Source organism: Leptodactylus fuscus, chromosome 8 (assembly GCF_031893055.1).
Source record: "Leptodactylus fuscus isolate aLepFus1 chromosome 8, aLepFus1.hap2, whole genome shotgun sequence".
Taxonomy (NCBI): Eukaryota; Metazoa; Chordata; class Amphibia; order Anura; family Leptodactylidae; genus Leptodactylus; species Leptodactylus fuscus.
Window position 1 is genome coordinate 84,856,372 of NC_134272.1, and position 27,905 is coordinate 84,884,276.

The window sequence follows — 27,905 nt, forward strand, 5'->3', positions numbered from 1 at the left end:
CCATCAAAGGCACCATCAGGCGTTTCTTTACAACAACCCACCATCTCTCAGACATTGGAGCGGCGGCAGAAATACACTGCTAACCACCCACACGCGCAAGCCTTGAACGCCAACATCGCTAAACTGCTGGCCCAGGAGATGTTGGCGTTCCGGCTTGTTGAAACTCCCGCCTTCCTGGACCTGATGGCAACTGCGGCACCTCGCTATGCCGTCCCTAGCCGTCACTACTTCTCCCGGTGTGCCGTCCCCGCCTTGCACCAGCACGTGTCACTCAACATCAGGCGGGCCCTTAGTTCCGCGCTTTGCACAAAGGTCCACTTGACCACCGACGCGTGGACAAGTGCATGCGGACAGGGACGCTACATTTCACTGACGGCACACTGGGTGAATGTAGTTGAGGCTGGGACTGCTTCCCAAACTGGCTCGGTGTACCTCGTCTCCCCGCCTAACATTCCTGGCAGGGACACGAGAAGAACACCCCCCTCCTCCTCCTCCTCTACCGCCTCCTCCTCCGCCACCGCCTCCTCCTCCGCCACCGCCTCCTCCTCCGCTGTTAGATTGACCCCAGCTACGAGTTGGAAACGTTGCAGCACTGGCGTTGGTAGACGTCAGCAGGCTGTGCTGAAGCTGATCAGCTTGGGGGACAGACAGCACACTGCCTCCGAGGTGAGGGATGCCCTCCTCGATGAGACGGCAATATGGTTTGAGCCGCTGCACCTGGGCCCAGGCATGGTCGTTTGTGATAACGGCCGGAACCTGGTAGCAGCTCTGGAGCTTGCCGGACTCCAACATGTTCCATGCCTGGCCCACGTCTTCAACCTAGTGGTGCAACGTTTCCTAAAGAGCTACCCCAATGTTCCAGAGCTACTGGTGAAAGTGCGGCGCATGTGCGCCCACTTTCGCAAGTCGACAGTAGCCGCTGCTAGCTTAAAATCTCTCCAGCAACGCCTGCATGTGCCACAACACCGGCTTTTGTGCGACGTCCCCACACGCTGGAACTCAACGTTTCAGATGTTGAATAGAGTGGTTGAGCAGCAGAGACCTTTGATGGAATACCAGCTACAAAACCCTAGGGTGCCACAAAGTCAGCTGCCTCAGTTTCACATCCATGAGTGGCCATGGATGAGAGACCTTTGTGACATCCTACGGGTCTTTGAGGAGTCCACAAGGAGGGTGAGCTCTGAGGATGCGATGGTGAGCCTTACAATCCCGCTCTTGTGTGTTCTGAGAGAATCCCTGATTGACATCAGGGATAACTCAGATCACACAGAGGAGTTAGGGATAGCATCCGATCCGTCACAGCTGGAGAGTAGGTCCACACATCTGTCCGCTTCACTGCGTTTAATGGAGGAGGAGGAGGAGGAGGAGGAAGAAGAATTGTCCGATGATGTGATGGTGATACAGGAGGCTTCCGGGCAACTTCGAATCGTCCCATTGTTGCAGCGCGGATGGGTAGACATGGAGGATGAGGAGGAAATGGAGATTGAACTTTCCGGTGGGGCCAGAGGAGTCATGCCAACTAACACTGTGGCAGACATGGCTGAGTTCATGTTGGGGTGCTTTACAACCGACAAGCGTATTGTCAAAATCATGGAGGACAACCAGTACTGGATCTTTGCTATCCTTGACCCCCGGTATAAAAACAACATCTCGTCTTTTATTCCGGTAGAGGGGAGGGCCAATCGCATCAATGCTTGCCACAGGCAATTGGTGCAGAATATGATGGAGATGTTTCCAGCATGTGACGTTGGCGGCAGGGAGGGCAGTTCCTCCAGTAGGCAACCAAGTTCTCACCGGTCCACACAAACGAGGGGCACACTGTCTAAGGTCTGGGACACCTTGATGGCACCCCCTCGCCAAAGTGCCGCCACGGAGGGTCCTAGTGTCACCAGGCGTGAGAAGTATAGGCGCATGTTGCGGGAATACCTTTCCGACCACAGCCCTGTCCTCTCCGACCCCTCTGCGCCCTACACGTATTGGGTGTCGAAGTTGGACCTGTGGCTTGAACTTGCCCTATATGCCTTGGAGGTGCTGTCCTGTCCTGCCGCCAGCGTCCTATCTGAGAGGGTGTTCAGTGCAGCCGGTGGCATCATCACTGACAAGCGCACCCGTCTGTCAGCTGAGAGTGCCGACCGGCTCACTTTGATAAAAATGAACCACCACTGGATAGAGCCTTCATTTTTGTGCCCACCTGTGTAAAGCACCCCAACATGAAACTCCATGTCTGTACTCAACCTCTCCAATTCCTCCGCATCCTCATACTCATCCACCATAAGCGTTGCACAATTCTGCTAATACTAGGCTCCCTCCAACATGATTTCCCCCAACTCTGCTGGTTAGAGGCTCCCTCCACCCTGATTTCCACCAACTCTGCTGGTTAGAGGCTCCCTCCACCCTGCTTTCCCACAACTCTGCTGGTTAGAGGCTCCTTCCACCATGAATTTGCCCAAACTGGGCTGTTTAGAGGCTCCCTCCACCATGAATTGGTCCAAACTGGGTTTTTTAGAGGCTCCCTCCACCATGAATTGGTCCAAACTGGGCTGGTTAGAGGCTCCCTCCACCATGAATTGGTCCAAACTGGGCTGGTTAGAGGCTCCCTCCACCATGAATTTCCCAAAACTTGGCTGTTTAGAGGCTCCCTCCACCATTAATTGGTCCAAACTGGGCTGGTTAGAGGCTCCCTCCACCATGAATTTGCCCAAACTGGGGTGGTTAGAGGCTCCCTCCACCATTAATTGGTCCAAACTGGGCTGGTTAGAGGCTCCCTCCACAATTAATTGGTCCAAACTGGGCTAATTAGAGGCTCCCTCCACCATGAATTGGTCCAAACTGGGTTTTTTAGAGGCTCCCTCCACCATGAATTTGCCCAAACTGGGCTGTTTAGAGGCTCCCTCCACCATGAATTGGTCCAAACTGGGCTGGTTAGAGGCTCCCTCCACCATGAATTGGTCCAAACTGGGCTGGTTAGAGGCTCCCTCCACCATGAATTTCCCAAAACTTGGCTGTTTAGAGGCTCCCTCCACCATTAATTGGTCCAAACTGGGCTGGTTAGAGGCTCCCTCCACCATGAATTTGCCCAAACTGGGCTGTTTAGAGGCTCCCTCCACCATGAATTTGCCCAAACTGGGCTGGTTAGAGGCTCCCTCCACCATGAATTGGTCCAAACTGGGCTGGTTAGAGGCTCCCTCCACCATGAATTGGTCCAAACTGGGCTGGTTAGAGGCTCCCTCCACCATGAATTTCCCAAAACTTGGCTGTTTAGAGGCTCCCTCCACCATTAATTGGTCCAAACTGGGCTGGTTAGAGGCTCCCTCCACCATGAATTTGCCCAAACTGGGCTGTTTAGAGGCTCCCTCCACCATGAATTTGCCCAAACTGGGCTGGTTAGAGGCTCCCTCCACCATGAATTGGTCCAAACTGGGCTGGTTAGAGGCTCCCTCCACCATGAATTTGCCCAAACTGGGCTGTTTAGAGGCTCCCTCCACCATGAATTTGCCCAAACTGGGCTGGTTAGAGGCTCCCTCCACCATGAATTGGTCCAAACTGGGCTGGTTAGAGGCTCCCTCCACCATGAATTTGCCCAAACTGGGCTGTTTAGAGGCTCCCTCCACCATGAATTTGCCCAAACTGGGCTGGTTAGAGGCTCCCTCCACCATGAATTGGTCCAAACGGGTTTTTAGAGGCTCCCTTCACCATGAATTGGTCCAAACTTGGCTGTTTAGAGGCTCCCTCCACCATGAATTGGTCCAAACTGGGGTGGTTAGAGGCTCCCTCCACCATGAATTTGCCCAAACTGGGCTGTTTAGAGGCTCCCTCCACCATGAATTGGTCCAAACTGGGTTTTTTAGAGGCTCCCTCCACCATGAATTGGTCCAAACTGGGCTGGTTAGAGGCTCCCTCCACCATGAATTGGTCCAAACTGGGGTGGTTAGAGGCTCCCTCCACCATTAATTGGTCCAAACTGGGCTGGTTAGAGGCTCCCTCCACCATTAATTGGTCCAAACTGGGCTGGTTAGAGGCTCCCTCCACCATGAATTTGCCCAAACTGGGCTGGTTAGAGGCTCCCTCCACCATGAATTGGTCCAAACTGGGGTTTTTAGAGGCTCCCTCCACCATGAATTGGTCCAAACTGGGGTTTTTAGAGTCTCCCTCCACCATGAATTGGTCCAAACTGGGGTTTTTAGAGGCTCCCTCCACCATGAATTTGCCCAAACTCTGCTGGTTAGAGGCTCAATCCACCCTGATTTTCAAAACAAATGTTGGTGCCAACCTCAACTTACTACAAGGGCCAAATTCACTGCTGGTGACAAGCTCTCCTCACTGCAAGTGCCAAATACACATGTTTCAAGGTGTTTTCCTACTGTCAGAGAGGTGGTATTGAGTGTGTAAAGTGTGTAGTTGTTAGGCTGTGATGTTGGGGTAATAGAGGGTCTTTGGTGTGTTAGATGCCCCCAGACATGCTTCCCCTGCTGTCCCAGTGTCATTCCAGAGGTGTTGGCATCATTTCCTGGGGTGTCATAGTGGACTTGGTGACCCTCCAGACACGGATTTGGGTTTCCCCCTTAACGAGTATCTGTTCCCCATAGACTATAATGGGGTTCGAAACCCGTTCGAACACACGAACATTGAGCGGCTGTTCGAATCGAATTTCGAACCTCGAACATTTTAGTGTTCGCTCATCTCTAGTCTCAATGAATAATCCTAGGAAATATCATTAAATTCAAAAAACTTTACAGTAAAAAAGATTAAGAAAAATCTGTCCCCAGCGTATCACAGGAAGCATTGTTACTTATCCCTCTCTCATCTCATCCCATATGTTCAGGTGGCAAATCACAACCCCAACGAAGGCCTTTAGCGATACAGTATAATATAATACACATGTTGGAATAAAACCAATTCTAGGGAGACGACTGAGATCCCTACTAACATCTTCCAAATCTCTGATCTACTTGTAAGACTCGGACAATAAGGATTCGGTCCATTATCCCATGAGCACAAAGCCCTGGACAATGACTCCATAGGTGGCCGTCATATTAGACTGTACGGTTTAGGGACGTATTCTTCTCCAGATTTACTTCTACGCCTCTCACTTAAATCAAAGCCCACGTCCACTAACATCAAGGAGCGTTTCTGTATTGTAGAAACTTTACTAGAACAGATTGTTAAGTGAATGGCTTTTCCCTGTGAGACTAATATAAAATCCCAGTGTGAATGGGCCCAATGAGTCTGTATGAGAGCCGGAAGGTCCCACTTGGTGGTAGCTCTGCGGTGTTCACCCATTAAACTACCTACAAGTTTCTTAATGTACATACCATAGATTCTTATCGATGTTCCTTGATGTTTATGCCAAACATTATCCATATACAATGAGAAAACGCACAGTAGTGTAGAATGAAATCTCTCCATGTCTGTGTTGTACCATCATGCTAGTAGAAGATAGATAGATAGATAGATAGATAGATAGATAGATAGATAGATAGATACTGTAGATGGTGATTGATAGATAGATAGATAGATAGATAGATAGATAGATAGATAGATAGATATGACACAGATAGATAGATAGATAGATAGATAGATAGATAGATAGATAGATAGGAGATAGATAGATAGATAGATAGATAGATACTGTAGATGGTGATAGATAGATAGATAGATAGATAGATAGATAGATAGATAGATAGGAGATAGATAGATAGATAGATAGATAGATAGATAGATAGGAGATAGATAGATAGATAGATAGATAGATTGATAGATAGATAGATAGATAGATAGATAGATAGATAGATATGACACAGATAGATAGACAGATAGATGAGATAGATAGATAGATAGATAGATAGATATGACACAGATAGATAGACAGATAGATGAGATAGATAGATAGATAGATAGATAGATAGATAGATAGATAGATAGATAGATAGATACTGTAGATGGTGATAGATAGATAGATAGATAGATAGATAGATAGATAGATAGATAGACAGACAAATAGATGAGATAGATAGATAGATAGATAGATAGATAGATAGATAGATAGGAGATAGATAGATAGATAGATAGATAGATAGATAGATAGATAGGAGATAGATAGATAGATAGATAGATAGATAGATAGGAGATAGATAGATAGATAGATAGATAGATAGATAGATAGATAGATAGACCTGCAAAAGATACATGTTACAGCACTTCAGATAAAATACAAAAGTAATGAAGATTTTTTTGTGACTTATTTGATGTTACATTTCTGTGGAAGAAACCAAGTCCTTGCATTACATTTGATGCGCTGGAGCATACTTTTCGGTGTCCTTACTTATGAACTTTGGATAACTAAGAGATTAGAACAACAAGTCCAGAATCTTTCAGTCTGAGCTATTTTCCCGCTGCCATTAGGCCCTTTATCTGAGTTTTTCTGTCACTTTTGATGGCATAAATAACACAGCATGCAGCCCTATTCTTACTGTCAAAATGACAAAAACCTGACGGAACCCTGATGGACACCATTATGTGTCTATAAAGTCAATGGGGTCTTATTATTACCTTTTAAATCCATTGTATGAGGAATGTGGCAAAGTGTGTCTTCCAGTCTCAGTAGAAACCATGACAGCAGTGTTCTAGAAGTCTTACAAACTAAGTAACTAAGTAAGTTATGTCTTATGTAACACTCAAGGAACAGAAATCTTACATTTGTCCTAAGGATTGATTCACATCTGCGTTGGGTTTCCACTCTTCTGGTTCATCGAAGGACCAGAAGAACAGTAAAAGACCACCAACAGGAGTTCGATGGATTCCATTGACTATAATGGGGTCCATCGAATGTAACAGCTTGTGACGGATTTAGTGAACATGTCCTTGTTTTTGCTGTTGTTTCTTCAGGTAGTAATCCCTGTCTGGTCAACAATGGTGGATGTTCACAGCTTTGTCTACCGACTTCTGAAACAACTCGGACTTGTATGTGCACCGTGGGCTACAACCTTCGAAAGAATCGCATGTCCTGCCAAGGTAAACCTTAACAATCACTTTACTTTACCCGATGTTCTTAGTTGGTGTTGGCCATCATGTATAGAGTGTGGGAAGTCACAAATTGATATTACACCAAATTGCTCTTAAAAGTTTCCGTGCCTCAAAGTAGAGTAACATAGTGTACAAATTATGGGAAATGTCCCACAAGTCCATCTAAATCAACTTAAACATAAAAAACCTCAAACAAACACTAATAGGCAAATTTAATACGGACCTGCACCAGTTTTCTGGGGTAAAAAAAAAATTCTAAATGGGGCTTTGAAACTATTTGAGTGCCAAATGTTGCAAAAATTATCACAACTGGAATGTCAGGACTTTGGCCCCATAGACTTATCCTTTGTCCCAGTTTTCTGATGTTGGCAATGAGCTAGTTTTCGACTAGACATACAGTCCTATGAAAAAGTTTGGGCACCCCTATTAATCTTAATCATTTTTTGTTCTAAATATTTTGGTATTTGCAACAGCCATTTCAGTTTGATATATCTAATAACTGATGGACACAGTAATATTTCAGGATTGAAATGAGGTTTATTGTACTAACAGAAAATGTGCAATATGCATTAAACCAAAATTTGACCGGTGCAAAAGTATGGGCACCTCAACAGAAAAGTGACATTAATATTTAGTAGATCCTCCTTTTGCAAAGATAACAGCCTCTAGTTGCTTCCTGTAGCTTTTAATCAGTTCCTGGATCCTGGATAAAGGTATTTTGGACAAACAATTCAAGTTCAGTTAAGTTTGATGGTCGCCGAGCATGGACAGCCCGCTTCAAATCATCCCACAGATGTTCAATGATATTCAGGTCTGGGGACTGGGATGGCCATTCCAGAACATTGTAATTGTTCCTCTGCATGAATGCCTGAGGATTTGGAGCGGTGTTTTGGATCATTGTCTTGCTGAAATATCCATCCCCGGCGTAACTTCAACTTCGTCACTGATTCTTGAACATTATTCTCAAGAATCTGCTGATACTGAGTGGAATCCATGCGACTCTCAACTTTAACAACATTCCCGATGCCGGCATTGGCCACACAGCCCCAAAGCATGATGGAACCTCCACCAAATTTTACAGTGGGTAGCATGTGTTTTTCTTGGAATGCTGTTTCTTTTTGGACGCCATGCATAACGCCTTTTTTTATAACCAAACAACTCAATTTTTGTTTCCAAAATGAAGCTGCCTTGTCCAAATGTGCTTTTTCATACCTCAGGCAACTCTATTTGTGGCGTACGTGCAGAAACGGCTTCTTTCTCATCACTCTCCCATACAGCTTCTATTTGTGCAAAGTGTGCTGTATAGTTGACCGATGCACAGTGACACCATCTGCAGCAAGATGATGCTGCAGCTCTTTGGAGGTGGTCTGTGGATTGTCCTTGACTGTTCTCACCATTCTTCTTCTCTGCCTTTATGATATTTTTCTTGGCCTGCCACTTCTGGGCTTAACAAGAACTGTCCCTGTGGTCTTCCATTTCCTTACTATGTTCCTCACAGTGGAAACTGACAGGTTAAATCTCTGAGACAACGTTTTGTATCCTTCCCCTGAACAACTATGTTGAACAATCTTTGTTTTCAGATCATTTGAGAGCGGGCTGCCCATGTTCGGCGACCATCTAACTTAATTGAACTTGAATTGTTTTGTAGAAAGAAATGGTCCAAAATACCTTTATCCAGGATCCAGGAACTGATTAAAAGCTACAGGAAGCGACTAGAGGCTGTTATCTTTGCAAAAGGAGGATCTACTAAATATTAATGTCACTTTTCTGTTGAGGTGCCCATACTTTTGCACTGGTCAAATTTTGGTTTAATGCATATTGCGCATTTTCTGTTAGTACAATAAACCTCATTTCAATCCTGAAATATTACTGTGTCCATCAGTTATTAGATATATCAAACTGAAATGGCTGTTGCAAACACCAAAATATTTAGAACTAAAAATGATTAAGATTAATAGGGGTGCCCAAACTTTTTCATAGGACTGTATGAACACCCAGAGGATCCACAGGGGGTATCAAGACCTGTGTTGTCTGTACTTGGTAAATCCCCTTGTAAAATATATGGGGGGGGGGGGATTTATTGAGACTGGCATTTCCTATGGCAGTCTTAATCACCTTCCCCATTGGTGGTGCAAATTGTGCCCAAATTTTTAAGAGGTTTCAGCTGTTTAATAATTGGGATATATCTCGGGATGGAAATTTATACCGTTTAGTTTCAGTGGTGTTAGCACAAAAAAAAAAAATTTAATAAAAAAAAAATTAAATTAAAATTAATATATTGATATAATATATTCCAAAAATGCTGCAAAACATTGTGTGTGAATCCAGCTTTAAGGTTGCTTTTTTTTCCTGTGCTATCTGAATATTATAACTCGGTGGTTCAGCTTTATATTTTTATTTTTATGTTAAATTTAGTTCAGCAAATCTAGAGACAGACGTGTATCAGCGACATTTTATACCGCTTATTTGTTCTTCGCAGGTATAGAGTCGTTCCTCATGTATTCTGTACACGAAGGAGTTCGAGGGATTCCACTTGATCCGAGCGATAGAATGGACGCGCTGATGCCCATCTCTGGAACATCTTTTGCTGTGGGCATAGATTTCCATGCAGGTACAGTATCAGAACACACAGCGCAGCTTGCAATGTATGGGAATGCACGGCCATGTAGTGCACAAGATGAAGCAGACTGGTTTAATGTTATGGCTGGTTGGTGTATGCAGATGTTTACTGCCTATAAAGTTTCTTTGATGATCATGAATTCCGGATGGCGGATCAACATCAAAAAGTTTGCGGCTTTAAATAAACATATTCTCTCTGTCCGTGTGTCTAGATCGGCAGACTTTACTGCAACATCAAAGTTTCCTTTCCATTGTAAATTGGATTCCTAGGGTCTATTTTGTGCCCTAAAATACATATTTAAGTATCCCTTATCCCTCTCCCTTCATGTGGATGTACATGGTGCCATGCAGAGTGCGTAATAGCTTTTTTAGATATCTAGAATGAATTATGGGAAGATTTTTATTAAGCCTAAAGTAGCAATCGGAAGTGTTAGGATGACAACTGGAGGACTCAAAGGTGTCAAAAGGACTGGATTGTGACAGGGCTCAGATGTTTTTGAGAACTTTATTCCATCTTCTAGTTTTATATTTTTAAGGATATTTTTTCATGCTGGTTCAGACTTTAATACTTCAAAGAGAAAGATAAATTATAAAAAAAAGAGTTTACACTTATTTATGTTTCCTATTGATACAAGTAACTCAAAAATTCTAATATAAAAGATATTGTGTTGATGAAGTTGGAGTTGTTTTCTGTTTCTTTGTATAGCACGACCATTGTACAGTGCTGTACAGGGATTGGCATTGATATTTTCAATGTTTGTCTATAATGGGGTGCATAAGCTAATTTTCACAGGGACAATTGTAAAGGAAGTCAAGTAATCCAAAGGCAGTGCCACATCGGGGTTCCTTGAGCCCACCAGATATTATTCTGGAAGTCAACCTTCCAACAACCCCTAAGAAATAGACCTTAGTAACCTTCAACGTTGGGCATCTTCTGCTGGACCGTTATTGTATCAGAGCCTGGGTGCATCCGATAATACTCTGCTATTCTGGGGGCCCAGCCTATCATTGCCTATTTACTTAGAGTGTGGAGGAATCCACAAGACCATTGTAAGGAAATATTTTCACCTTATTTAATGTGTAACATTTGATTTTATAAGACACCGGTAGAAGGACCCAGATATTCAAAGTTATAATTCATGTTTTGTTTGTGTAGTGGCTCCATAAGAATAGGTTGGTTGTTATGCAAACCTGAAGTAAATCTGTGTGTATGTGAAGACTGAAGAACCTGCAAGTTTCTATTGATCCATACGTGGCAAGATCAAGCAGGACACTTCTTTTTTTCACATCCTGCTGCGATCTCTGCCTCCTATTGAAAACAATGGGAGGCGGATTACAGAAATCTGCTCCGGAGTCAGGGGTGAAATATTCCACCAACTCTGCGGCAAATTGCTCTGTGTGAACACAGCCTAAAGATGACCTACAGCAGTGAAGAAACATGGCTGGATTGTTATGGAAACTTGGAGTAAAGCTGTGTGCATGTGAAGACCAAGCGCCTGCGAGCTTCTATTGGCTGATAATTTGGAATATGAGTAAAAGACTTGCAGGCTTGTTTTAGCTAATGCAGGTCATTTTTTGGGAATATTTTATCTCAGGAACAGTACATCCAAGAGAGCTGAGTCCTGATCTAAAACCTTCCCACACAACTGATGTATCTGTATGCCAAATTTGGTGAGGATCGCTCCAGTTGTTTGGTTGTGCATAGAGAACACACAGACAGAAACTAATTTTTATATATATAAAAGATATTGACATGTGACATTTTGAGATGCAGCATGGCGCCCCTATAGCATTGATGAGGTATAAGTCTTTATACTAGAATTACCGTACAACATTGGAGAGCTGATCAAAGATGTAGAGGTGTCATATAACATCTGAGACCCCCACCAATGTGCACTGTGCCCAATATCTATGATCAGAGAGCTGAATTTGCCATGTATAATTTTATGTCTGATCAAAGTTTTAGTGATTGTGGGGAGTCCTGGCACCTGGATTCTCACTGATCAAAACTTCTGGGCACTGTGCCCCTTCATCTTAGATTGGTTCTGCGGTGCAGTGCATGCCGTATAGTTGATCAAAGCAGAGGGTCACAGTGCGTAGCTGAACACTTCTGCCTATTTTTTTTCCTTAGAATAGAATAGAAATACTTCATTAGTTCCCGAAGGAAAATGAGGTATTCAGCAGCTCTGTTATGGATGTGCCCGTGGAAATACAACCTAGTGATAGATATACAAGATAACAAAATCAACAGATACATAATATATGCATGAAAATATAAGCATAAACAAGTGGATGCAAACATGAGCGTTCTGACAGTAGAGAACCCCAGGGATAGATTTGAGGTGAGTACAGTACAGGAGGAAGTCCCTGCCAAGAGGACCATGTCTGGTTGTGCTGCAAAATTGCTGAAGGACCTACTTAGACTTTCGTTACCAAAGCGCAGTTGTCATTATCTAACTTTTGTCTCCGTCCTAGATTCTGCTTAAATCAGTAAAAAGAAAAGTCTAAAATCTGCCAATTTTGGTATAAAATTGTAAATGTGTGTAATCTCTTTTTAAGCAGATAGGGTTTCCATCTTTTGGATCCTCATGTGGACCCAAAGGACAGAGACCTGAACACCAGTGTGAACTTAGCGTAAGGAAGAACAGCCTCCTTGTGCCCTTCTTATAAATACAGTCCTATGAAAAAGTTTGGGCACCCCTATTAATCTTAATCATTTTTAGTTCTAAATATTTTGGTGTTTATAACAGCCATTTCAGTTTGATATATCTAATAACTGATGGACACAGTAATATTTCAGGATTGAAATGAGGTTTATTGTACTAACAGAAAATGCGCAATATGCATTAAACCAAAATTTGACCGGTGCAAAAGTATGGGCACCTCAACAGAAAAGTGACATTAATATTTAGTAGATCCTCCTTTTGCAAAGATAACAGCCTCTAGTCGCTTCCTGTAGCTTTTAATCAGTTCCTGGATCCTGGATAAAGGTATTTTGGACAAACAATTCAAGTTCAGTTAAGTTAGATGGTCGCCGAGCATGGACAGCCCGCTTCAAATCATCCCACAGATGTTCAATGATATTCAGGTCTGGGGACTGGGATGGCCATTCCAGAACATTGTAATTGTTCCTCTGCATGAATGCCTGAGGATTTGGAGCGGTGTTTTGGATCATTGTCTTGCTGAAATATCCATCCCCGGGGTAACTTCAACTTCGTCACTGATTCTTGAACATTATTCTCAAGAATCTGCTGATACTGAGTGGAATCCATGCGACTCTCAACTTTAACAACATTCCCGATGCCGGCATTGGCCACACAGCCCCAAAGCATGATGGAACCTCCACCAAATTTTACAGTGGGTAGCATGTGTTTTTCTTGGAATGCTGTTTCTTTTTGGACGCCATGCATAACGCCTTTTTTTATAACCAAACAACTCAATTTTTGTTTCCAAAATGAAGCTGCCTTGTCCAAATGTGCTTTTGCATACCTCAGGCAACTCTATTTGTGGCGTACGTGCAGAAACGGCTTCTTTCTCATCACTCTCCCATACAGCTTCTATTTGTGCAAAGTGCGCTGTATAGTTGACCGATGCACAGTGACACCATCTGCAGCAAGATGATGCTGCAGCTCTTTGGAGGTGGTCTGTGGATTGTCCTTGACTGTTCTCACCATTCTTCTTCTCTGCCTTTCTGATATTTTTCTTGGCCTGCCACTTCTGGGCTTAACAAGAACTGTCCCTGTGGTCTTCCATTTCCTTACTATGTTCCTCACAGTGGAAACTGACAGGTTAAATCTCTGAGACAACTTTTTGTATCCTTCCCCTGAACAACTATCTTGAACAATCTTTGTTTTCAGATCATTTGAGAGTTGTTTTGAGTAGCCCATGATGCCACTCTTCAGAGGAGATTCAAATAGGAGATCAACTTGCAATTGGCCACCTTAAATACCTTTTCTTATGATTGGATACATCTGGCTATGAAGTTCAAAGCTCACTGAGGTTACAAAACCAATTTTGTGCTTCAGTAAGTCAGTAAAAAGTAGTTAGGGGAATTCAAATCAATAAAATGATAAGGGTGCCCATACTTTTGCACCGGTCAAATTTTGGTTTAATGCATATTGCACATATTCTGTTAGTACAATAAACCTCATTTCAATCCTGAAATATTACTGTGTCCATCAGTTATTAGATATATCAAACTGAAATGGCTGTTGCAAACACCAAAATATTTAGAACAAAAAATGATTAAGATTAATAGGGGTGCCCAAACTTTTTCATAGGACTGTACTATCAGCCTATCATGCACTTGTGTGATTGGAGCCCCATACACTGCTATGGGGCTGCTAAACTGTAATCTCCAGCAACACCCACAGCCCCATAGCAGTGAATGGAGTGCTGGAGCACAATGCTGCTTTATTCACAAGGAGGCTTTAGGGTGACTTTCAGTCCCTTCTCCTCATTACGATCATGGCTTCAGGTATCAACAAGTAAGCTTGCAAGGAACCCATTTCCTGTGGAAATCCCGGAATCTTATTCAACAGATCCCATAGAACTAAATGTCTTCATTAAGCTCCCCCTAGTGGTAGCTCTCAGATGTAAGTATCTTATCACGTCATTCTTGGACTTTGTGAATAGAAGAATGGAATTTGGTAGGAGATTGATAACCAACCCCCCCCCCCCAAAAAAAAAAAAAAAAAAAAAAATAGACTATTGTAAGAATCTGCACTTACATTTAGGAAGATACAGTCACCTACCATTATGTTATAGGAGCAACCTATGATTTGTACAATTGGCCGAGACAAGCAGGTATATGTCAATCCCCTACATCATTAGCCAGCTATATATAACTTAGTACACTTGTATTATATAAGTGTGAATACTTATTACCTACCGAGTCACCATTTGGACAGGTTTGGGATGCATTGCCTCTTTTAGACATTTTTAAAGCATTTTTTTCTGAATTCTGAAAATACAATCTGAAGAGAAGCCTAATGCGCTGCCATTACCGCGAGAACATTTTTAAGAAAATTACCTGGAAATTTCCGCGTTTTACTACAAGATGCGACTTGCTGAGCTAATGAAATACTTCAAGTAGATTTTGGGATATAGCAAAAAATCTCCGAATTACAAAAATCTGCGAAAAGTAAAAATCTTTGGACAAACAGGGTGGGATAGCTTAGCGGTGAACAAAGCTTTAAGTACCAGCCTCGGATTCCTGGCAGGGAAAATACATTTGGAATGAAGATGTGTCACCCTCTTTATCTCTGCTCTAAAGATCAGGTGGCGTATTAAGGCTCAGTGACACATTTGTGAAATATGATCATTGACATAAGAGCATGTTATTCTGACACTGAGAGAGGATACTGAATCATCACCAAGACTGAATGACCCGCAGCTCTCTGCCATCATTTATCCCAAATTCTGTTTGCAATGCAGAAATTCTGTTTAGGTTGAAAATAAAATCTCCATTTTATTCATTTCATATTAAACACAGCTGCTAGAATATTTTGTACAAATTATCGGAAATTCATAATTTTATCATTTGCACTTGACATATGCATACAAAGGAGCCAGCACTGGTGGGAACAAATAACCAGTCTGTATTGATTTACAAGGTACACAAGACCACCTCCTAGTTGGTGTTGTCACATAATACCTCCTAGTTAGTGTTGGTACATGATACCTCCTAGTTAGTGTCGGCACATGATACCTCCTAGCTAGTGCTGGCACATGATACTTCCTAGTTAGTGTTGGCACATGACACCTCCTAGTTAGTGTGGGCACATCATACTTCCTAGTTACTGTTGGCACATCATACTTCCTAGTTAGTGTTGGCACATCATACCTCCTAGTTAGTATTGGCTCATGATATCTACTAGTTAGTGTTGGCACATGATTCTTCCTAGTTAGTGTTGGCACATGATACTTCCTAGTTAGTGTTGGCACATGATACTTCCTAGTTAGTGTTGGCACATGATACCTCCTAGTTAGTGTTGGCACATGACACCTCCTAGTTAGTGTGGGCACATGATACTTCTTAGTTAGTGTTGGCACACAATACCTCTTAGTCCTGGTTTGTGTTGAAGATGATCTGAAGACCCACTTCCCAGCCATACGGAATGCGTGATTTCCCACTTTCATTGAAGTAGACTGGTGGTGCCACATTGTTTCTCATGCTAATCAGCCAGTAAACCCATGGCAAAAACTCTGGTTCAGCTTTTCACCGCAGATTACACCGCAGTTTGGAGAAGAATCCATGGCAGAAGACTTCCTGAAATTCCATGTACAGAAAGAAGTACAGAAATAAGTCTCAGTGGACCATTATACAGTAATCCCCTTACGCATATGTCCTATGTTCCCATTTATCCTTCACCATGATATTTCTTGCCCTAAAACCTTTTAAAACACATTATCTAAGCAGTGGTGCATGTCTAACGCTCATCTTAAGATGTCATTTCACTAGGTCTTAACTGGGCACTTATCTCTTCCTATAGCCTAATTTCTTAGGTAATCTGCATATAGCTAGAAGGGCTGACTTTAATACAGTAATTGTAAGCTCAATCACTGCAAGCATTGTAACCAAAGGATTATGTTATACATTCAGTCCTTGAGGACACTCACCAGGTGCCTCTTGAGATTTTTTCCGTCTAGAAAATGTAGTATGTCCTTGCTTGTTGACTTACATGGTTTGTTAAAGGTGTGGGAATTTCATTAACAAGTTCTTCTGATTTTCTGGAAGGATACTCTTTGTATAGGAAAAAGTGTTGCAGTTTTCAGATGTTACAGCCATAGAGGTGCCTGGCTCATGAAACAAGCCATCCACCATTGATGTTTTTAGGCTAAGATTTGAGCTCTAAGCCTAGCATTGTCATTGATTGGTTTCTTGCACTTTCGAGAGTAGGTGACCACTAGTAACCAATGCCAAATTAAACCACCGATTGGCTGGATTCATTGAACAAGTTTAAAGAGAGCTTGGATGCCTTTATCAAAGAGAACAATATTACAGGTTATCGTTTCTAGATTTTATGGACACATTGATCCCGATTGGAGTCAGGAAGGAATTTTTTCCCCTGAAATGGGGCAATTGGCATCAGCCGTATGGGGTTTTTGCCTTCCTCTCAATCAACACCATTGCAGATTGTAGGGTTATAGGTTGGACTCGATGGACTGATGTCTTCATCCAACCTCATCTACTATGTAATTATGCACTGAGAGATTTATACAGTAGATTACAGTTGTTGCTTTGCAGTGTGTGCGTCCTGGGTTCAAATCTAGCCAAGGACAACATCTGCATGGATATTTTGCATGGGTTTTCTCCAGTTATTCCTGTTTCCTCCCTCGGAACCCTAATAGGGTGTTTTGACAATATCTGTAAAGCGCTGTGTAATAATATAGTGCCTTATATAAGTAAATAAATATAATGGTGGGAATTAGAGGTGCAAATTTGATACAAGACTGGCGTATGACAAATTTACCCCAATGTGGAGGCCACAGCATAGGAAACTAATATACGTTGGGGAAGGGGTACAAATTCTGCCTGTATGGGACCCCAAAATTCCTGATGCTAGCCATGCCAGTAACCATATAAATATATAAGATAAGATAATCCTTTAATAGTCCCACAGTGGGGAAATTACCAAACCTATATAAGAACCTAAAGAGGCTGCAGAATGTTTCCCAATTGTATGAGGGAAATGTAATGTATAATACTTGGCTTGAAGTTTTGACCTCCCATTAATCATTTTTAAATATTTTGTTCACTATATTTTCTTACATTTTGAATAGAAGTCTTTACTTATCCAATATTACGCATATGTATTTTTTTTACTTTTTGGATGTATCTCAATGTTTCCCATGCCGAGTCAGACTGAGTCATTTATTCAGCCTACAGAAATGTCAAGGATCCTCGGCATTTACAATCAGCATGAAACATTTAAGATGAACAATATTATGTTCCGATTCCAGAGCTCTGACGACTCATAGAAGTTACGTGCAATAATTATATTCCACGTTTGCAGGTTATTATGTTGCATTTCTACAACAATTATACAAGCAAAGCGCTCTCCTCCAGAAGAAAAGCAACAGAACTGCTCAGATCAAAACAGCTGTCCTCGGCTGAGAATCTGACTTGCTAAAATCCTACATCATTGCAGCAAAGGCCTCTGGGAAGGTCAGGCATGATGTTAAAGGGAGCGCCCCCTAGTGGGCTGCATGACTGAGACACTGTCTCCTTATATTAACATCATGGGAGACTGATTTGCATATTCTTCCCATGATTCCTCTCAGTGGAGCACAAATGTCTTGATAAGTCTCCCCACACCTATATGGTGGTCTCTCCCTAAGGAGCGATAATATCCACTTATATTAGAGAAGGGCATTGAAAGGAATAGCCATCAGCAGAGATGAGAGAAGTGTTTTATAACCCACTGGGTCTGTTTCAAATTTTACCAAAACTTTTGTTCCATTGAACTTAAATTTTTGGAGGTTCACCACCCATGAATAGGTATTGAATGATTCTCTTCAGACTATGGAGTAGAATAAAAGGCCCAGGGAAGGTGTGAAAAAAAAATTAACACTCAATAAACCAACCTCAGTGGTGACCCCGGGCTCTTGACATAACATAGGAGGTCGGAGAAAGAAAAAAGGATGCCGAAAAGGAACCAAGGAAAGATGAGAATGAATGGTCTCTGATTTATCTTGGTTTCCAATTATTATACTCTGGGGTCTAGAGTGTAAAGAAACTCTAGCACTTCTGGTTGCTTGGTCTGAACCGAAACTTACAGGTAAACCTAGTGATTATTTGGAAAATGAATCTCTTGAGGATCGCCCATCGCTTGTTGTTAGCGTAATGAGAGCAACAGCCATCTAAAGTGAAGGCCACCTTCATGGTTAGGTCAACCAAGTAAGCTGATGTTTACTATGAAGAGATATAATAGAAACACAGTCAAGTACTTTGTATCGGAGCTGAGATGGGTGAAGTACTGTAGATTCTACATGGATGTCACACACTTCATCCGGATCTGTTGGCAGATAAATCCATTGTTTCGCTGAATACAGATCATGCTCTCTTCGATGTAAGGTTCTCGGCACAAACACAAGTCCTGCCATGAATAAAGCAAATAGATAATCCAGTGTTGCTGTGGGAGAATTAATTGATATTGTGCTTCTTGCTATGGCTGCTCGTAGACTTTCATAAGAGCCCTTCAATAACAAATACTCTTTAGTCCCAGCAGTAGCGGCACGGATGTATTGTCAGCTGTCACAATATCCGCTTGTCCCAATCGATACGTATAAATAGCTAATCTTCCTTTACAACATTCAGACTCCTAAAGCCTTGCTCTCAGCTTCTGAAGGTCAAACAAGGATTACCTAACGATAGCCTCGGGGTGCAGGGCATTTTACACACAAATGAACTGCAGTACATGAGCACGCTCTGGCACCCATGACAGCCTTTTTCACACTGACAGGTGAACGCACACTATCCCTAGACAATAACCTGAATATACATCTGTTTTCCAGCAGATGCATCTGAATCTAAGGCCATTCGAACAAGTTTTTTTTTCTTCTAACAAATCAAGTCGAATTAGTTGAATTAGTTTGCACGAAATTGGAATTGTAAAGATAAAATAGAAGAGAAGTCGACTCTGATGAAAGATCTATTATATACATCAATCAGTCATAATAGTTATAGCAAGTGAAGTGAAAAACACTGATTATCTGGTGACAATGGTACCTGTCAAGGGGCGGGATATATTAGGCAGCAAGTGAACAGGCAGTTCTTGAAGTTAATGTGTTGGAAGCAGGAAAAGTGAGCAAGTGTAAGGATCTGACAACAACAAGACAACTGGGTCAGAACTTCTTCAGAGTTGCAGGAGTTGCACTACTATAGCTATAGGGGTTGCAGTAGTTGCAGCTGTGGTTGGGTCCATAAGCCCATTGACCGCGCTCATGATCATGATCATGATCAACATCACGGCCGCAAACTAGCGCGGCGCATACGATCCCCACTCCCATTGAAATCAATGGGAGCGTTTACGGCCCGCAAAGGGTCTGCCAAAACTACTTTGATCTCCTTTGATAGCATTGTAAGTTTATTCTCTCTGCCCTCTGGTGTCCTGGAGCGAAAGCTTTCCTGGCTCCTATTGCAGCATCCTCCAGCTTTTTGGTCTTCTTCCAAGGATGACCGCCATCTTCTTCAACCTAAAGTCACTGCTTGGGCCTGCAATTTGGCCTCAGCAATCACATGGGGGTAGTGTTTCATGCTTTGTTCCTACGTGAGGATGTCATCCACCCATATGACCACTGAGACCCACAGAAGATGGCCTGGGAAGGAGACCAAAATGCCATAGAATGCCATGATGGAATCCAGGAACAGTGGCCATTTTTTTAAAGTTCATACACACCTTCCCTACACCCTAATACAGACAGTGGGATGGCAGCCAGTACAGAACTTTGGCAATACTGTGTTGTATGGGAAAAGCACAGGGGCCTTAGAACAAATCTGAATCTAAGTAGAACTGAATAAATAGGACTTGAAAAAATTTCAGGAATTTTTTTGTCTCTAGTTGTGTTTGAAAAGAAACCATGACAGCTATGGATTAGATTCTAAGAAGATCTCATAGAATTTTCATGAATCTCATCATCTTATGACTGTCAGGTGTTTCCGGGGGTTCTTAAAAAAACAAAAACAAAAACATAACCCTCAACGAAAATGAAAAATACAAATGAGAACAAAGATGAATAGTAAAATAACTGTCAGAAATGCTAACAATTAATGGTTTGTTTAATTCTATCTTATTGTAATTACTCTTATAAATATCATCACAATTACTATTATTTTATTAATATTCTTTCACGTACAAATTTTGCAAATCATCAATCACAAATCCCATCAGATGAGTAAATAATGGTGTTATCATTCAGAAAATGTCGTTTTCATTATTTCCAGCAATTACCCAAAACAAATTGTCTCAATTACCCCTGAGTGTGGCGCTCCTAATACCCATCACACATCGTGATACATCCAATCCACACGTGCAGCCTGATCGGATACAGTCGTGTGTACCCAGTGTAAATGAAGTGTCTGTGACCTAGATCGAGCAGATGTCACCCGCACAAGTCTCCTCTCTAATTAATGACACTTTGTCATTTTCTTTGGAAGGTTCTTATTTGTTTGTTATGGAGACTGACATGTCATCACAGTCTGTGCTCTACTAGTAACCTGCCCTGCGCCATATGGGACCATACTACTGAGAACTTACTATACAGTAACAGTACACAACTTTTCACTCCATGTTCTTTCTTTCTTTCTTTCTTTCTTTCTTTCTTTCTTTCTTTCTTTCTTTCTTTCTTTCTTTCTTTCTTTCTCTTTCTTTCTTTCTTCCATCCTTCCTTAATTCCTTCCTTTCTTTCCCCTTCCTTCCTTCCTTCCTTCCTTCCTTCCTTCCTTCCTTCCTTCCTTCCTTCCTCTTCTTTCTTTCTTTCTTTCTTTCTTTCTTTCTTTCTTTCTTTCTTTCTTTCTTTCTTTCTTTCTTTCTTTCTCTTTCTTTCTTTCTTTCTTTCTTTCTTTCTTTCTTTCTTTCTTTCTTTCTTTCTTTCTTTCTTTCTCTTTCTTCCTTCCTTCCTTCCTTCCTTCTTTCTTTCTTTCTTTCTTTCTTTCTTTCTTTCTTTCTTTCTTTCTTTCTTTCTTTTTTTTTTCTTCCTTCCTTTCTTTCCTTCCTTCCTTCCTTCCTTCCTTCCTTCCTTCCTTCCTTCCTTCCTTCCTTCCTTCCTTCCTTCCTTCCTTCCTTCCTTCCTTCCTTCCTTCCTTCCTTCCCTCCCTCCCTCCCTCCCTTCTTCCTTCCCTCCCTCCTTCCTTCCCTCCCTCCTTCCTTCCTTCCTTCCTTCCTTCCTTCCTATTGGATACATGAAAGCTATAAAGAAATACGAATCAAATTAAGTAGTATTTTTTTTCTTCAGCAACTTTAAAAAAGAAAGATTTTGCAACACTGTTTCAGTAATTCTTTATACTAAACTAAGTCTCATTTCATATCTACATTCAGATTTCCATTTGAGGAGTTCGCTTGGGGACCCCCCCGAACGGAAAACTATACGCATAGAAAAGCGGTTACCTGATTAAACACGCAGACCATAGACTGTAATGGGATCCACGTTGTTTCCTGCAAGCAGCACTTTTCTCTCTGCATGTTTCCTGCAGGAACCGAACGGAAACCACACGGACCCCATTATAGTCTATGGAGGTCAGCATGTTTTCCCAGGTATCCGCTTTTCTATGCCTATAGGATTTCCGTCGCCAAGTGGACTCCCCGAACGCAAATCCAAATGCAGATGTGAACCAGACCTTATTTATATGTGGTCATCCTGTGATGGAAATTGAAATTGCAGCCTTTCCATGGTTTTGACACCATGTTGTGATAACTTAATTAATTATTGGAGTCCTTAATGAAAAGTAAAGGGGGAAACATCTGTAGCAAAAGGGTAAAAGCCACATCACACATCTTTAAAGGGATTCTGCCATCAGGATACAGGCCAGTATCAAACAGGCCATAATACATTTCAGGGTACATTATGTTGTGCACCGTTATACCTTTATATAGTCCAGTAGGTGCAACTTTCTCTTGGAAAAACAGTATTTGAGGCTCAAATGCAATGTGGGTGTGCAATAGGAGCCTCTAAAGACTCTATATTTCCAAAGAATATATGCTCAGATCCTATTATAAATCTTACAGTGGTAGTCACAGCTTCATAAAGCAATGCTATTTTTGCACTCGTTAAACAAATCCCCTGACTTACGGGCTCATACGTATGTACAGAAGTTTGCAAGTTACACCAAACACACTAAGATTCCTAAAGGAAACTTTGTATATAGAAACTTTGATCTGGATTCTGCATTTTCCTTCTATTTTTATTTATAGGACATGTCTTGTGCTTTCCATTATATGCCACTTTCAAGCAGAGCGATGTTAAAATTGCAAAGTAATTTCAGTCCGAGGAAGACGTGCACTTGTTAAATAATGGACGATTATTTTATAGTTTGATTGTGTTTGTTTTTTTGTTCTTATTTTTATTATATTTGCAGCAATGCCTCGCTTAATAAAAGTGATCTGCAGGAGGGAACACTTACTCTACGGGAAGAACGGTCTCACCTATGTATGGGCTAATATGGACAATGTTCTGCAACAAAGTATCAAATTGTAAATGTGCTGGTAAACTATGGACTGAGTTGGACCAAACCATTTGCATCTTTAAGATGCAGCCTTCTATTTGTAAACTTTGATGAAGTTTTCTATGTTTCCTTCCAAACACAGTTTTACACAACAGACAATAGATTGTTTTTTTGTTTTGTTTTTTCCATTATATAAGACTTTCAATCCAGGTGATGTTAAATTATACAAGTAATTTTCGGCAGTGGAAGGCATCCATTTGTTAAATAATGGACAGCACTTTTATCTTAAAATGACAGCTTAAAACACAGATAAAAACCTGGAATTATGCCGATGGCGAAGTCTTGTAATGGAATGTATGGAGTTTAATGCGGTGTTTAGAATCTATAAGGATAATGTTTTACAATAAAGAGGGACAACGACTGTCTATATAATTATAGACACTTTCCTTTAAAACTCTGTGGGCAGAATTTGTGATCGTTTTCCTCTCGACGTGCTTTGTTCTAAAGTAAAATTACATATGCGGCGCGTATACGATTATGGAAAAGTTTTAAACAGGTGTCGAAAAAAATTCTCTAAGTAAGAATGTAATGTAAGGGTTAATGGTTTATTTTTGTCAATTAAGAAAAGAGACAAGTAAATTCCATCAATATTCGGTGTGACCTTTGCCCTTTGCCTTCCGTCAGTTCTTCTCGGGACTCGCAGACAGTTTTTGGCAGAACTGGGCTGGGAGGTTGTTCCTGCCGCCATCTTGGAGAACTAAGCACAGATCTTCTGTGGATGTAGGCTTGCTCCAATCCGTCTGTCTCTTCATGTCATCCCAGACAGACTGGAGGATGTTGAGATCAGGGCTCTATCTGCACAGACCACATACATTGCAGAATATTGTACAGTGTGGGAAAATATTGTGTCCAAGACTGTCCCAGAGCAGTCACATCTTAGACTTTTCCCGGGTCCAGCCCAATATTTTGAGCTTGATTGGGTATGTAAAAGAATAAGGGTGAAAAGATTGGACAACCATTAGAGTGTTTCTAATACAAATCCACTCAAAACTGCAGTCTAAAGTCATCTTCAAGGAGATGGTCTTATCATATCATATACACGATATAGTATACAGATGTAGAACATTATAATGCATACCTCTATTTATAAAACAGCTAGTGTTGGTCAATAGGAGAAACTTTGTAATAGATCCTATTAAATCATTCTGATTCCTTCCCAATTTATCAGGCTATTCTCCTTCTTATCTTCACTCAGACTATTTGTTTACATAGGATAACTTTCTGTATTCGGCCTCACACATACAGAAATCTATGGAGTGGGAATGGGGAGGAGGAGGCTTTTGGAAAGCACACACAAATAATTGCTACTGCTACATTGTAACAAATAGAGAGCTCTCCTAACACCACTGTATCAATCTGTGCATTGGTAGAGTCTAGTCTTGCAGATACAGCAGTGCCCGAAAAGCTCTCACTCACCGTGTAACAGCAGCAGCAATTATTTGTATGTCCTTTCCAGCAACATCCTGCTCCTCCATAGCCTCTTCATAGACTTCTATGTCAAAAGTAACTTGGCCTTAAAAGTAGAAAAGGAAACACTTTTCTGCAATAAGATATAAACCAAAGTTTATTAGATTCATCTGCACTATTTATTTCTGAACTTTAACTAGTTGCAGCAAAACTTTAAGGGATCCTATCATTCAAAGAATTTTTTTTTTCATTAACACGTTGGAATAGCCTTAAGAAAGGTTATTCTTCTCCTACCTTTCTTTGTCTTTTCTGTGCCGCCGTTCGCTTGAAATCAAGGTTTTGGTCAGTATGCAAATGAGTTCTCTCGCAGCACTGAGGGTGGTCCTCACTGCTCAAACAGCACTGGGGGCGTCCCTAGTGCTGTGGGAGAAATCTCCAGCGCCACCTCCATATTCTTCAGCAACATCCTCTTCACGTGTCTTCTTCTGGCGCAGGCTTCAGATTTCTAGGCCTAGGGCAAAGCCAACTGTGCATGCCTGCTGGCCTCAAGAAGATGGCTGCTTACAATACTGTGTAAGTGGCCATTTTTTTGTGGCTAAAAGCCATGCACAGTCGGCTTTGCCCTAGGCCCGAGGCCTAGAAGTTTGAAGCCACCGCTGGAAGAAGACACAGGGAGAGGCCATTCCTGAAGAAGATGGAGGCGGGCTGGAGAGTTCTCTCACAGCATTGGGGACGCCTCCAATGCTGTGAGAGAACCATTTGCATACCGATGAAAACCGGCTTATATACAGTACCAAGCGGTGGCCCAGAGAAGACATCTAAAGGTAATAGAAGAATAGCCAATTCCTAAGGCCATTCCTACGTGTTAGGAACAAAAAAAGACTTTTAATGATAGGATCCCTTTAAGTAGTTGCAGCAAACCTTAACTTGATTTTTCAATTTTGTTACATTCTGCAGCAAGTTATCAGAGTCAAGGTAAAGATGTCTGTAGGGTAGAAATGAAAATCGTTGACAGGGAATCTTGTTTCATTTAGTGGCAATGGTGTTCTTTTTCAAAAAGGGTATTTTAGAGAGATTGTACAATGTCTTGTGTCTAAAAGTCCAAGAGGTCAATGGAACACAAGGACCAGCAAGGACAGAAGACAAGAAGACTCTCCACTGTGGAATTTTTGTATTTTTCTAGCTGACTTTAGGTTTGGAGGGTGAAGAGCTGGAGCCTTATCCTTTGGCTGGTGTAAAGAACATGTATGGAGTTAATGACTTACTCGATATTAAATGTGAAGCCTTCAGATTAAAATACTTAGCTAATGAGGACAATGACTTTCACAGATGGACTTTAGAAAGCAAGTTCAGCTTAACAAATCTGCTGAGAGAGTGGAATAGTTTCACAATGTGACAGAAGATATTTGGGCTCAAGTGAAAAGTGTCTTCTTAAAAGTGAGAGGATAATATACAGTGTGATAATCCTTATATAAAAAAATGTGGGGAAAAAATCCATATCTATAGGGAATGGTTTTGTGAATTTAAATGCAAATTTAGATCCGAACGGAGAATCTAACTGGAATCCGTGGAGAGGGGGTATGGGTAATATATATATATATATATATATATATATATATATATATATATATATATATATATATAATTAATTTAGATATTATTTATTTATTATTTTATATATTTTATTATCTTTTTTTAGGTTTAATAATTGATGTCCTATCCTTTGGTTAGGTCATCGAGAGATGTAGCAGTGCTGAGTTCATCAGTTCTCCGGTGTAGCGGTGCTGGCCGTGCGCTCAGATCGGCTCATCTCCGAAGTAGTCGAGTTGAGCGCACGGCCAGCACTGCTACATCTTGGCATAGAAATTCATTGACCAGCGTTGATTGGCTGAATGACTTACAGAGTACAGCATTCGGCCAATCAACGCTGGTTCTGCCGGAGGAGTGTAAGATCGGTCCACACCAGTCTCCATTCTGGTCCGATCTTAGACTCCGCCTCCTCACAGACGAGCCTCCGGCAGAACCAGCGTTGATTGGCCGAATGCTGTACTCTGTATAGCATTTGGCCAATCAACACTGGTCAATGCATTCCTATGGGAAAAAGTCAGCTCCCGCATATCACAAGCTGACAGGGATCCCGACCAGATAGAGCCCCAAAGAGCTGGGTGAGTAACATTCCCACCTAAATAAAGGTAATCCCTAGCTAACTCTGCCTGTACATCTATCCCTGTCTCACAGTCACATAGTTCACAGTCTCATATGAACCGGATATTAAATCCACTGTTCGTATAAATTGGAGGTCACCTGATTTTGGCCGCCAATTACTTTTTCCGTTTTTTTTTCGATGCCTCCGTTGTCGTAGTTCCTTTCCCATCTCCCCTGCGCAGTTATTGGTGCAAAAAAAGTGCCAGGGAAGGTGGGAGGGGAATCAAATTTTTAGCGAGTTTGCCACCTTGTGTTCGACTCGAATCAAACATCTGATCAGACATGTACTCGATCGAACGCTGTTCGCTCATCTCTATTCATATAGTTAGACCAAACCTCTTATTATATTAAAAAATATTAACAAAATATATATTGTCTTTTACAGTTCTCATCTCAGTATTCTATTTTTTTTTTTTTTCATAAAATTTTTGATTATTTAAGCTTCTTCTCTTCCTTTACAGGAAATGATACCATCTATTGGACAGACATGGGATACAATAAAATCAGCCGCTCCAAACGAGACCAAACCTGGCGAGAAGATATCATTACAAATGGACTTGGGAGAGTGGAAGGAATCGCGATTGACTGGATAGCCGGTAGCGGTCTTGTTTCTCTCTTGTCATCGAGCTCGGTCTAAAGTGCTTTTACATGTTGCCGGTCGTGATCCTTAAAATGATTTTTTTGTTGCTTTATATTTATTTATTTTTTAAACAAAAATGACATATTTGCGCATCTAGGCTCAGCAGAGCACAGAATCAATTTCTCTGGCAGGGAGTCTCCCACTGACATTTTGGGCCTCTAGATATGTGTTTTTAATGCTGGCGATGATTAAGTAGTAATAACTTGGTATTATTCTTCTGAGAGCTGTTCAGGCAGAAATACATCTTAGATGCTTCATGCCTCAAGTTATGAAGTTTCAAAATATGGTACAGCATAAACCTGTATTCTCTAGATAGGAGAAATGTAACTCTGTGGAGACATTCGTTTTAGCTGCAATTCACAATTGAGGATTTTTTTTTTCTTCAAATGGCTTTAAAAATTCCTGCCCTGCAGTGAGGCCACTTCTCGTAGAATTAAAGTAATATTTAATAAAGTCACTAGATCGACTTTGTTCCTTTTTATTTTTCAGTAATTTTTTTTCATTTTCAATTTAGCAAATACATTTACAAACCTCTATTGAAAACAATACAAATATTTATCGATATATTTTGCTTTGAAATAATATACAAAGGAAAAACATTCAATAAAAATAGGGAAAAAAATCAGACTGTTGGGATGACCCTTATACAAAAATTTAATTAGCAGCAAGTTTGCCCAGCGTTAGTAAGACCAATGTTTTCCTAATTTTTAAAAATGGAAACTTGTAAGATGTGTTAAAGCTGTTTACTTAATTTTAAGCAATATCCATCCACTTGGTTATTTTGTT

The 27,905-nt window shown here is 41.4% G+C and overlaps 1 protein-coding gene across 1 annotated transcript in view; it reads left to right on the plus strand.

Annotated features, from left to right (window-relative positions):
- LRP1B (LDL receptor related protein 1B) overlaps window positions 1-27,905 on the plus strand; it is a 1,094,775-nt gene that overhangs the window by 821,998 nt on the left and 244,872 nt on the right. Inside the window, exons 34-36 of the mRNA XM_075284520.1 lie at window positions 6,886-7,011; window positions 9,503-9,634; window positions 26,941-27,075. Of these exons, the coding sequence (XP_075140621.1) occupies window positions 6,886-7,011; window positions 9,503-9,634; window positions 26,941-27,075 (393 nt within the window). The remainder of the gene's footprint in view (window positions 1-6,885; window positions 7,012-9,502; window positions 9,635-26,940; window positions 27,076-27,905) is intronic.